Source organism: Pelmatolapia mariae, linkage group LG6, assembly GCF_036321145.2.
Source record: "Pelmatolapia mariae isolate MD_Pm_ZW linkage group LG6, Pm_UMD_F_2, whole genome shotgun sequence".
Lineage (NCBI taxonomy): Eukaryota > Metazoa > Chordata > Actinopteri > Cichliformes > Cichlidae > Pelmatolapia > Pelmatolapia mariae.
In genome coordinates, this window is record NC_086232.1 from 19,960,686 (window position 1) to 19,973,129 (window position 12,444).

At 41.6% G+C, this 12,444-nt stretch overlaps 1 protein-coding gene across 3 annotated transcripts in view; it reads left to right on the forward strand.

Annotated features, from left to right (window-relative positions):
* coro2aa (coronin 2Aa) overlaps positions 1-12,444 on the forward strand; it is a 48,033-nt gene that overhangs the window by 34,841 nt on the left and 748 nt on the right. For all 3 annotated transcript variants that reach the window (XM_063476140.1, XM_063476141.1, XM_063476142.1), the window contains 10 exons: positions 2,297-2,413; positions 2,738-2,887; positions 3,590-3,769; positions 4,376-4,492; positions 5,862-5,966; positions 6,086-6,182; positions 6,832-6,944; positions 7,066-7,156; positions 7,344-7,630; positions 8,362-12,444. The exon at positions 8,362-12,444 is cut by the window's right edge and continues 748 nt beyond it. In XM_063476140.1, coding sequence (XP_063332210.1) covers positions 2,297-2,413; positions 2,738-2,887; positions 3,590-3,769; positions 4,376-4,492; positions 5,862-5,966; positions 6,086-6,182; positions 6,832-6,944; positions 7,066-7,156; positions 7,344-7,630; positions 8,362-8,493 — 1,389 coding nt within the window. In that variant the 3' untranslated portion in view covers positions 8,494-12,444. The remainder of the gene's footprint in view (positions 1-2,296; positions 2,414-2,737; positions 2,888-3,589; positions 3,770-4,375; positions 4,493-5,861; positions 5,967-6,085; positions 6,183-6,831; positions 6,945-7,065; positions 7,157-7,343; positions 7,631-8,361) is intronic.

A 12,444-nucleotide genomic window follows, 5' to 3' on the forward strand; every position in this document is an offset into this window, starting at 1 on the left:
GTACATCTCCAGTCCAGAGGGATTCATCAAGCTCCACACCTCTTTACTTTGCCTCTCTGTTTGAGTTATCACCATCCTCCTGGCATGGGTAAGAGTTGCATAGGATCTTAGGAATGACATAACTCACGTTCTGACCCCTCTCTTCCCCTCCGTTTCACTATTCAGAGGATGTGAAATTTCAGCACTCCCTCCCCTCAATCGCCTCCACATCCCACCTCTGCCTGTTACAGATGAGCCGTTGTTCTGTGAAGAAAGTAGTTAATGCATATAAATACAGGAGCAGATGTAATACTTTTTTGCATGCATGCGTTGGGCTTGCTGGAAGTTTTAAATAATGGTTACGTCATTTTCTTGTTTCAAACACACCTTACGCACCTACAGGCTAGATTATTGAGCAGGAATGTCAGTTTAAAGGAGGTTCTGCTTATACGAATGGAACAATTAGCCGGTTTGTTGAGGCAGAAAATCTTCCGCGTTGTACGAGTATCATTGGGGGTGTGTGTCTGTTAAAAACAGTTAGTGTAATTCCACCTTCAGTCTGAGTAGTTAGTTGTCATGTTGTCATGTCGCGTTGGCTTTTTTCTTGAATGAAAATACCCGACCTAACCTGCACATGTCAGCACGTCGTGTTTAGATACGTGGAATTTTCACTGTGGAGTCTGATAAACGCCCTCAAGGGTAGCAAAAGTCTACGTCTTTTAGTGCCTGTCTGGGCTTTTGTTGTTCGTGTTTTGTTCTCATTTCTCATCAGTTTTAGGTTTTAACATAGCTGACTGCCTATTTAGCATCACTTAGCAGCTAAATCCAGATATTTTTCCAGAGGAGTTGGTAGAGAAAACCCCCCAAACAAAAACAGTTGAATTCACTGGCTGACGACAAATGCAACTCCAGGTGAATGCTAATGTTATTCTATCATACATTCATTCAGTATTATTAAACGTCAATAGGTTATATCTCTGCCCACAATTGGCCAAAAGAAAAAGTTCAGCTGTTAGAAGTATATAGAGGCAGCCTGAGCTCTCCAAACTCTGTAACAAGGCTGTGCAGAGGTCAAGGAAGCTGCTTTTTATGTGGGCAGCTCGACTTCTTGGATTGAGCTACAAAAAAACTCTGAAATTACAGACACCAGTTCTGTGATTTTACGGACATAACCTTCAAGGGCACTTCAGGGGACTGCTGGCACAGTTTGTTTTAATGTATAGTATAGTGCAAAATTATTATTTTGCATGTTTTTAAATAGGCTGCCTTTTTGTTTGTCCTCTCTTTCCTTCCCCTATATGTTGGTTCTGTGCAGCTTGGGCTGGGGTTATGGTCACTACATGCCAGTTACTGTAGATAAAGGATAAAGCTTGATTTAGACTTCTGTGCGAAATCTGCATCCTAACTTAACCGGGAACTCCTCTTAACCCTACACTGCGACTTTCCATGCCATTCAAGTCATTGTGGGCTGCGTCAACCCGACCTATATTATTTCTCAGGAGGTGCACATCAGGTTACGTGTGTGTATGTGTGTGTTTAAATCTTTTTCTTGTTCTATATTTATTTGAACTAAATGAAACATTTGTAGTTAAGCATGTCCACTAATACCAAAGATGGATGTTAAGAAGAAAAATGGAGTAAAATGCAATAATATGTTTGTCTTGAGCAAATATTTAATTCGGTTCAGTTTTATTTATATACCACCAAATCACAACAAGAATTTCTTTAAGATGCTGTATATTATAAAGTAAAGAACCTACAAAAGTAGAAAGGAAACCCCAACTATCAGACATCTCCCTATGAGCAAGCAGTTGGTGACCGTGGGAAGGAAAAACTCCCCTTTAACAGGAAGAAACCTCCAGCAGAACCTGGCTTAGGGAGTTGCAGCCATCTGTCAAGACCAGTTGGGGGTGTGGAGAGGAAGATGGGACAAAAGACACGCAGAGAGACAGAGATTAATGATAACTAATGATTAAATGCAAAGTGGTGTATAAACAAATAAGGGTGAAAAAAGGTGAGTGAACAAGGAACACACAGCGCATCATGGGAGGCCTTAGCAGCCTAGGTCTATTTTAGCATAACTAAAGTTCAAGGTCACCTGAATCAGCCCTAACTGTAAGCTTTAAAAGTAGAGAGGGCGTCCATCCGTCTGTGAGATAAGATGGGGCCCGATTATTCAAGACACGATATGTGAGGAGAAGGATTTCTCATTCCACAGTGTAGTGAGCAGCTGATTAGTGGTTTCACTTTTGTTTCCAAGAGGAAAAATATTGTGATTTTCCCTAATGTCCATGTTTTGTGTTTTAAATTTTGCCAGACGGGTAAAGTGGACCCTCAGCAACCTCGAGTGTCGGGCCACAGGGGCAACGTGTTAGACATCAAATGGAATCCCTTCAACGACTGCTGCATCGCCTCCTGCTCCGAGGACGCCACGGTTTGTACACCGGAACGCACACAGAGTCCATTTTCAGTGCGGTTTACTGACGTGTTGTCATTTTCATGGGATTTGAGCATGTTGCAGCAGGGAGATCATTTTATAGCCTCCAGAAAGGAGCTAGAAGTAATTCCTCACATTCCTCAGCTCTGACCTGGCAGATGCTCAGAACAAATCACTGTAGAGAGAGAGGAAAAAACCCAGTTTCAGGCTATTTCTTTTAAATGTCTTTCTCTGTTGGCTGTTCTTTATGGATTGAGAGAGAGGTGGTTTGTTTCTGGCACGGATCTTCGTCAATTTGGTCCTCTTTGTGTGTGTTTGTAGGTTAAAGTGTGGGAAATCCCTCCTCATGGTGTGTATAAAAACATTACAGTACCATGGAAGGAGCTCCAGGGTCACAGTCGCAGAGTGGGCCTCATCGAGTGGCACCCAACTGCTAACAACATCCTCTTCAGTACTGCCTATGACTACCAGGTAACACAGTCACACACACACACACACACACACACACACACACACACACACACACACACACACACACACACACACACACACACACACACACACACACACACACACAAACACCACCTCTTACACAAGCTTGGAGTCATTTATAGCTAAAAAGACAATAAGATAACGAGGCATGAACTCCGAAAGCACTGTGACCTAAACCGAGAGTGCTTATCTATCACAGTGCAGCCCTGCAGTTCACACTGAACCGACCTGTAAAGATTTCAGATATTACATTACACAGCATCACGAGCACTTTGTTTGTTAGCCTAAGAATTCAGATCGTGTTGGGCCGTAGGCGCGAAGTCTTAACTCCAGAGATACGTGTTCCAGTTACTGCCTGTATTTGCACACATGCTGGCCTCCCATGTTTAAACAATTCTGCCTCTTTTCATCCACACAGCTGAGTGCAATAGCACAAATTCCTTTGAGATAAGCAAAGTATGCACTGTTATGTCCATTCGCACAACCATTATGTACCACTCTCTGTAATTACTCGGCCCTCTGAGCGGCTTAATCGTATGTTGGTGATGTCAGTGCATCGTTGTTTTTTTGATACAAAGTGTTTTACTTGTAGCACACCACCAGTTACTTTTCACCCTTTAATGTGTCTGACTTCTTGGCCTAACCACCTGCATTGATCTTTCTGTGTTCCTCCGCCTCCAGATAATGATCTGGAACCTGGACTGTCCGGAGCCGGTGATAAAGAACCCCGTGCGCACCATCAGCCACCACCCAGATGTGGTCTTGTCCATGTCTTTCAATACAGATGGAAGTCTTCTCGCTACCGCCTGCAAGGACAGGAAAGTTCGCCTGATGGAGTCGCGCTCTGGAATGCTGCTGCGGGTACTGCTGTGTGCACTTCTCTTATCTTCCCTTTTTTGTAATGGGGGAAAAACAGCAAGTGACCTGAATTTAAACACTTTGATTTTAGGTGGAAGACTCAGACTTAAGCTTAATTACCTCAGTCAGAAGCTGCAAATGATATCGTTTAACAGTAGGAAGTTCAGACCAGCGTAAAGTTCATGTGACATTCGGTCTAAATTGGCTCTCATTTGTAAAAGAAAATTATTGAACTGTAAGCCTGCGTTTGGTCCACAGCAGCATCACAGCAAATATTACATAAGTGGGAGTTTCCTGCTTGTTATTCCCCCCTCCGCTCCCTGCGTGGGCACCCAGGCACTCATCCAGCACCACACGGCCAGAATTGATACCTCTGGCCTGGCCTGGATAACAGAGTAGCTCCACAGACCTCAGGGTCACCAGCTAGTGATTCACACCATGTTCATCAGTCTTTTCTTGCCTCCTTTGCCCAGTCAGGGAACTCCTACACATATTACATCCCAGTGGTTTAACACAAACCTCTTTCTATGACTTATAAATGGCATAAATGTTCATCAAGGTTCATTGTTTAATGCTGCACGTATACTGTATACTGTGTCACGTTTGCAGGAAAGCAACTGCAAGACGCACAGAGCCAGCAAGGTGCTGATCCTGGGAAACACCAAGATGCTTCTCACATCGGGAACGTCGCGCTACAATGATCGGCAGATAGCACTGTGGGATCAGGTGAGAGACGTTGCAGAGCACTGCAGCAAGACGTTTGCAACAAAATATCGCAATTTTACAAAAAGCTTTTGTGTTTTTTGTAGCAAAGCAAATGGTTGGGGAAAAAAAGAGAAATGTTCATAGTAAAAATGGCATTTTTGACATCTCACACACGTGTTTATTTACATTGAACACATGATTAATAATAGAATATTAATTGAAATAGCTAATTGATGAAGAAAAGCATTAATGTCAGCAAATGTCTGGTGGGGGTGTTTGTTTTGGTTTTTTTGTCAGTCGACACCCCTCACATCGATTACTTGTTAAACTTCCTGTAGACATTTCTGATCAAATCAGGAGCATTCTGATGAGAATTTGCAAAGACAGGACAGACTCTGGATAATAAATATCGCAGCACGAGCATTCGTGCAAACAATTGTAATTGTGAGCTCAGCGCTTACCTGCTGGTCTGGATGTTGGAATAATGAGAGCACCCTGTTCCTTGGGGGCGATCTTGGCTAAAAATAGTCAGGCTGGTGTGAATAATTTGTAGTAAGTTTAATATATTGAACACTTATATGCAGGGATGTTAGCAGGACTGCAGGAGGAGGAGATATCGAGAAATTGGCAACAACAGAAGGGCCACAAATAAGTGAAATCTAAGCTTACAGAGTATTAATAGTAACACGAGTGAAGTAATGGTCAGCATATTACGTCACCATTGGAGAGGCCATGACTTAAGCAGCTTCATTTCCTGGACTACATCATTTAAACCCCTGAGCACTGAGATAAAGTTTTCTTACCTGTGAAATTATCTGATGTGCAGCCAGGTTCATGTTATGACCTTTTTTGCACAAGGAAACATTTTTTTAGCATTTTTTTAAACAACATTTGAGGATCTTTTTTTTCTTGTAAAGTCAGAGTTGTTGTATTAATGATTTCTCAGAATACTTCCTTCACTACCAAACACCTCTCGAGCCTGTCACAAGTGCAACTCTGCCACCTAGTGGATGAAATGCACCAGTTCAGCAACCCTGCACGTTTACCTGAGCAGCTCACTGATTCCCGTGTTCAAGTGGAGCCAAAGTTATTTGTCACATCGCGATTATGTCATCACCCAGTCTGATCACACCTAGTAGTCTAGTAGTAGTAATAGTTGGTGTGCCAGGCCGGCGTGTTGTGATGATTTAGAGCGTATCGTGGGCGGAGGATTAAGGCAAAGCTCGGATTAGGGATTGAGCGCTCAGTGTTTTTAATTCGCCGCTGCAGAGTGCTTCTTATGGAGCATTGGATTTCAGTCAGTGTTTTGATATTTTCTGTATTTTGTTTACATCAGCGCTGCTTAGGTCTTGTGTTTTAACACGTTTTTGATCCTCTTGCGTGTTTGTAGGATGATCTGTCCGCGCCTTTGTTGGAAGACAACTTGGACGGTTCGTCGGGGGTCATTTTTCCTTTCTACGACCCCGACACACACATGCTCTACCTTGCTGGGAAGGTGGGACTCTGAAACATGTTAAAAAAAACCCCAAACAAATCATAACAATCATATTAAAAGCTTCATACAGAAAATATTCTTTATTACTGTTACAGAGACTTCGCTTTTTGTCTTTTTAGGGTGATGGGAATATCAGGTACTATGAGATCAGCACAGAAAAACCATACATTCACTTCTTAACAGAGTACCGCTCACAACTACCTCAGAAAGGACTGGGTAAGGAACACACGCACATAAACACGCACTCAATTTTAAACTTTATTAATGTCACCGACACATTATTTCCTAAAGTGAGTGTTAATAAAAGACGTGACAGTTGAACCCTGTTTGGAAACTCCGCCTACTGTGATGACACTGTGCACCTTTAAGCAAATCTGCTGTGCAAATAAGCCTCCAATATTTGCATAGCCAAAACAGCTGATTGAAGGGGTTGTGGCTCAGGTCAGGTGTACAGGCAGCAAAAAAGTCACATGTGCACTTGTTAGATTTGTTATTTCACCTGCTTGTTGTGGTTAAAATGTATATTATAAATTCCCAAAGCACTTAATGAAGTGGACTTGTAGTGGCTCTGCTTTATAAAGTTACTCTGATACAGGGTAACCTTTAATTGCCTGCTGCTCTGCCTGCAGTGAATTTCCTGGTGATGGAGGAAAGTGTGTTTTTAAAAATAAGATTTGAGTCCCCGTTGTTATGATTTATCTAAAAAGAACATAAGAAAGGATAAACCTACTTCCATTGTATATTAGTGTGACAGTTCTCTAAAGTCTAGACTCCTTTTATAAATACAGTACGTCTTACCTTGACTAATATTGATTCTGAAAATAGAATGAATACAATCTGTGTGCGTCTGTGTGTTAACCTGCAGGTGTGATGCCGAAGCGAGGCCTCGATGTGAGCTCCTGTGAAGTCTTCAGGTTCTACAAACTGGTGACAATCAAGAGTCTCATCGAGCCTCTTTCTATGATTGTACCCCGCAGGGTAAGTGTTATACAAAAATGGCAGACACCACTACACAAAGAAAAACAAACATCCAAATTGAACACATTTCACAGACCTAATGTTGAATGTGTTTCTGAATCTGCCGTGCACGTGTCTCCAGTCGGAGTCGTACCAAGAGGACCTCTATCCAATGACGGCTGGAAACAGGCCTGCTCTGACTGCAGAGGAGTGGCTCGGTGGCATGGACAAAGGTTAGAAGTAAAGAAAGATTGCGCGTGAGATCTGTTTGTGTCCTGTAGCCTCTGAAATTGCATTTATCTGTCACCTTTGATATTCCGGTGCTTCACTTGTATGTGGGTAAATGGAATATCCTTTCAATAGTCTTTTAGCTTGTCTAATGAGTGTTTAAATCCCTGATCAGCATCCTTTGTTTCCTAGGTCCATTGCTAATGTCTTTGAAGCCAGGAAGCCAAATAGCAGAGTCCTTCTCAGACACGAAGGCAGTGGGCAACTCACTGGAAAACTCGCTGGACACTCGCAGGTCTCAGGGCAGACCGGGCATGCTACAGCTCGCTTACATTCAGGACCAACTGGAAGCCAAAGAAAGCAAAGAGGACAGCAGCTGCAAAGAGGACAGCAGCCACACAGTGGATGACAGGATTCAGACACCCGTCACCAACGGAGAAGATCTCACACTTTGCTCTCCTCCCAGAACAGAGAATGAGGTGCTGGATGGTTTTGCTTTTTCACACACACAAAGACAGACGTAAAAGCAATATGAGCTATATTTAGTTGCATCCTAGTCAGTTATTCTTTACAATGGACTCGAAATATAGAAATGCGTCCTACTTGTTACTTAGCAGCTGAAAGTTGAGTACATGTCCCAGGATATTCTTCAGTTAAGGTTGTGTCATTTGAAAATGATAAACTGTTACAAGTAAACAGATATATAAACAAATGAGGAGAAATTCTGAAAGTACGCTAAAGACACTGAGCTGTTTTTAGGTCCTGTGTAGTTACTTTTAGGAAACCTGAAGAAGCCGTGGCACTCAGAAGGTTCAGACTGCTTTAACGTGAGGCCAAAGAGGCGGAACAAACAAAATCCATCATGAGTAATGAGTGGTGGAAAGTATTAAGTACATTTACTTATCACAAGATCGCAAGAGGAGGCACAAATCCGTTTGGGGTTTGCATCAGGAAGGGCATCGGGTGTGAAATTCAAAAGAAGCTTTTACTGAAGTGCCATCTTGAAATAAAGATGGGGTAAAAACAGGTGGAGAACTGCACGCCCGCAGCGTTAAAACCCTACTTAATGTGAATGTGTCACACTTTTTCTCCACTCGAGGCTTGTTTTACCTTGACGGCAGCAGTTTGTAGTAGAGACGTTTAACTGAGTCTCCAGTGGGCACAAGAGCCATGATTTAACTCCTTATCCCGTGTGTGTGTTTGTCCACAGCTGCGGTTGAAGTTCCACAAGCAGCAGGAGGAAATCAGGCGGCTGAGGGAGCTCCTCAACCAGAGGGACGTACGCATCAAACAGTTGGAGCTGGAGATTAAGAACATCAAGAACTCCCAGAGCTCATTTTAAAACTTTCTCCAATTGCTGAGACACCCTCACCTCCTCACGGGGGTAGACGCGCACAGGTGTACCAACCTACTTAACCCCGTTTTTTAAAACTGCCGCAGTCTTCGTAAGGCCCCGGCTTACCGGTTTTCCTCTAACGAGCCCCACGTGCTCACTGCACAGGGGCCCGTCAAGCCTCGATTTTATGTTGTTTTCTTTTTTTTGGTTGTTATCTTCAGTTTGTCGTTTTGTCGACTCTACACAGGGTGCACATTTCTTTGCTCATGTACATACTTTTAAAACTCTCTGCACCTTTTGACCATCCCTGCCCCCTTGCCTCATTTCTTTTGTACGCTTCACTATGCAAGCTCATTGTAATTTTTTTTTTTTTTTTTTTTTTTTTAAGCTGACGGATAAAAGGATGTTTGTGCCGCATCGACCGAATGATGTGGCTGTGCGTGCGTTGCTTGAAAGTTGTCGCGGGGACCAGACATCCCATGTGATTGTGAGATAACGCTGCGTTTATTTTCTATGCTTGTTGATTGTTTTGTTTTTGTTTTCTTTTTCATCCAACATTCCAACTACTGTAAGTGAAATGACTGTGTTTAAGTTCAACAGACAGATGTGGTATGTGTGCTTGAATGAGAGCGAAATGAATGAATGACTGTTTCGTGATCCCAGCTGTGTTCTGCCATCTCATTAAGCTGCATTTGTTTTTAATTCTTCTATCATTTTTTTAATGACTGGAAAGTTGGTGGAAATGATCTGTTTTGCTGCGGTTAATGTGTAAGCCAATTCAGTAACTGATGCCATGTAGCAGTTTGGATCTTGACTTTTATATTTATTTTAAAATACGGACAGAGAAAATGCCATTTAATCAAATACTTGAACTTGCTGTTGTAATTTTGGCAAATACAGCATGCAAAATGTTTAAAAAAAAAAAAAGGGACAAAACCCTGTTTGCTTTTTCCTACTGGTTTCTGATCATACTTCATTTACCTGATCAGTTTTAGGGCAAAATGGTATCTACTGTTGTAAAGGACACAAAAATTTACCTCACAGCTCTGATAAAGCTGTAATAACATTAATATGACAACAGTCAGATATTTTAACCAGATCATTTATCCTCTTCTTTTCTCTGGGTATATTAAATCAACAAGCAGGACTCTTTTATTGCAAAATGCAATTCTGACTCAACTGAATTTTTAAAGATAATTTGCAACAGCAGTCATCTCAAGACTTTATTTTTCTATATTTATTTTAGTATAAAGACTCTACAGAGGGAAAACCCCAGGCATGTTTGCCTTGTATGAAGTGTCTTGATTTTAGTTTAGAAACCTTATCTGCTTGAAATGTGGAGAACCCATATACACTGGAAAAAAAAACTGAGAAGCTGCAGATGTCTTTATGTGTATGTTTGTAATCTATTGATTTAAATATGAACAAACACGATTCCATCCATGGATGGATGAAACTCAATTCCAGAAAAGCAGTGATGCTGTGTAAAATGTAAGTAAGAACAGAATGCAATGATTTGCAGATCTCAGACTTTGAGAAAATCAAATGGTCATTTTGAATTTGATGGCAGCAGCATGACTCATAAAGTTGGGAAATGGTTCTGTTTACTACTGTGTAGCATCCCTGATTCTTTTAACAGCAGCCTGTAAACATCTGGGAACTGACGAGACCAGCTGTTGGAGTTTTGTGCGACTGAAGGTCCGATTGAGGATTCCAGCTGCTCAACACTCCTGGATCTGCTGTGTTGTTTTTGTTTCATGATGAGACACATACTGGTCAAAGGTCTGGACTGCAGTTCAGCCGTTCCCACACTCTTCTGTTATGAAGCCATGCTTTTGTTATAAATGAAATGTGCAATTTTGCATTTTCGTGTTGAAGTATACAAGGGATTAGCTGAAAAAAAGCCTCATCTTGAGGCGAGCACATGTTAATCTAGAACCTGAATATACCTTTCAACGTTGATGTTCACATTTAAATACATATAGCTTCTTTTCTGCATGGTAGAGCTTTAACCTGCATTTATGGATGGAAATCACTGTGAAGTGTTCCTGAGCTCATCTGTTTTTAATGCAGTGCTGTCTGAATATTGATTTTTGGCCTTGCGCACAGAGATTTCTCCAGATTCGTGCAAGCGCTGTCGATGATGAGAGCTTCAAAGTCTTCCTCTTTTTGCACCCAGTCACGTCACTCACCTGTTGCCAATTAACCCGATTAGCTGCAGTCTTCCTCCAGCTGGTGCTTTTTAGCTTTCTTCCTTTTGTTGCTCTCCTTTTGAGACACGTTGCTGCCATCAAATACAGAATGACCCTAATTTTTTTTCTCCTTAAAATGGTTATTAGATTTATAAATCATTACATTCTGTCTTTACTTTACACAGCATCCCAACTTTTTTGTGTTGTTAAGCCCCACTATGTTATAAACATACACATACAAAAAAGACGCCTGCAGATTCTTTTTTCCAGTAAATGTACATTAATGTCTCAGTATCACAGAGTTAAGTTATATGATATAAGAGGTCTGCACATTTCCAGCAGGTGAGGTTTGTAACTAAGCTGTCTAGACTGCAGTGGGCCTAAAGACAAATAGGATGACATTTACCAGTGTTGTGTCACATTAATTTTGTGCTGGGCGAATGTTCAGAGAGCGTTCACTCAGCACAAGATTTCTCTGCTATCCTGCCTCAGAAGCTGGTATAAATAAAATCAGAACTAAAAAGCAAACAAACAAACAAAGAACCCTGTCATCAGCCAAATTATTGTTCTGAGCATTGGTATCCGCCAACAATTTCACAATCTGTGCGTCCCTAAAGTGGACCTTGAGTGGGGATTGATTTGTGTGCCGCTGTTTACAAGCGTGAATTGTTGAGCTCACTTTGAATATCTACGGAGCTGTGATGACTAAGCAGCCTGCATCTGCTGCTCACGGAGGTTCTTGTTATGGTTTAAAGTCCACAGCAGTCCAGGACTGTTTATCAAAACTAACCATGTTTTAATGTTTAAAAAAGTAAAATGCCTTATCATTTTAGAATAGGTATAAAATACCAGTACACTGTTTCAGCTAAAAAACCCCAAACAAAACACTTCTGAAACGAAAATGAGGGAAAAAAAGAAAAGGGAAAATAGACAACCTGGTCCACATCCGATTTACGCACTCTGTAATTTATTTTCTATCTATTTTTAAAAGCTTAACCTTAAAACAGCAGGCTTGTGACTGCACAGTGTGCATATACTGTTTTAGCTGAACAGCTGATAAAAATCTAAACTGTAGAAGTGTTTTTTTTCCCATCAGGGAATTTCTGAGTGGTTCTCATGGATTCTGCCACCACCATGGTACAGTCAGACCAGAAAATTTGTTTTCAGATTTCAGGCAGCTGGTTTTAACTCGTATTTTTTCCCAGCCAATTAAAGAGATACATTCCTAAATAATAATAATAAAAAACCCTGACGTACACATAGACGTAGATGCCACTTGCAGATGTTAGACAGCACAGCAGCAAAGCGTGTTAGTTTGCTTTGAGAAGCTGGTTTGAGTGGTTTGTGGGATTAGAAAAACACTATAAATGCCAGTCTAAAGGTAAATACTAAGATAAATGGTCAGATATAGCACCAGTGATCAGACATGCCTGTACTGACGCACTCACAAGCACAACAGTGATCTTCTAGATTTGGCACGTTTCAGGTGCAGCATAGAAACCACACACGCACGTACACACATACAGATCAATGCAATTGTAATGCGTGCGCGACCCCTTTGACCTTTGGCCGGACAGTTCTAGCAAAGCTGCATCTCATGCTGACTTTTGTCCAGTAGCAGCAATGCCTGACCAATGTTTAACTTCCACCAGAGGACCAGTCTCAACACATTCCCATCGTTCAGCGGCTGAGTTGCGATGTCGTCTGAATAAATTCTCAGCCTGAAATGCTGAATATCACCAGTTAAATAGCAACAGCAGCTGGC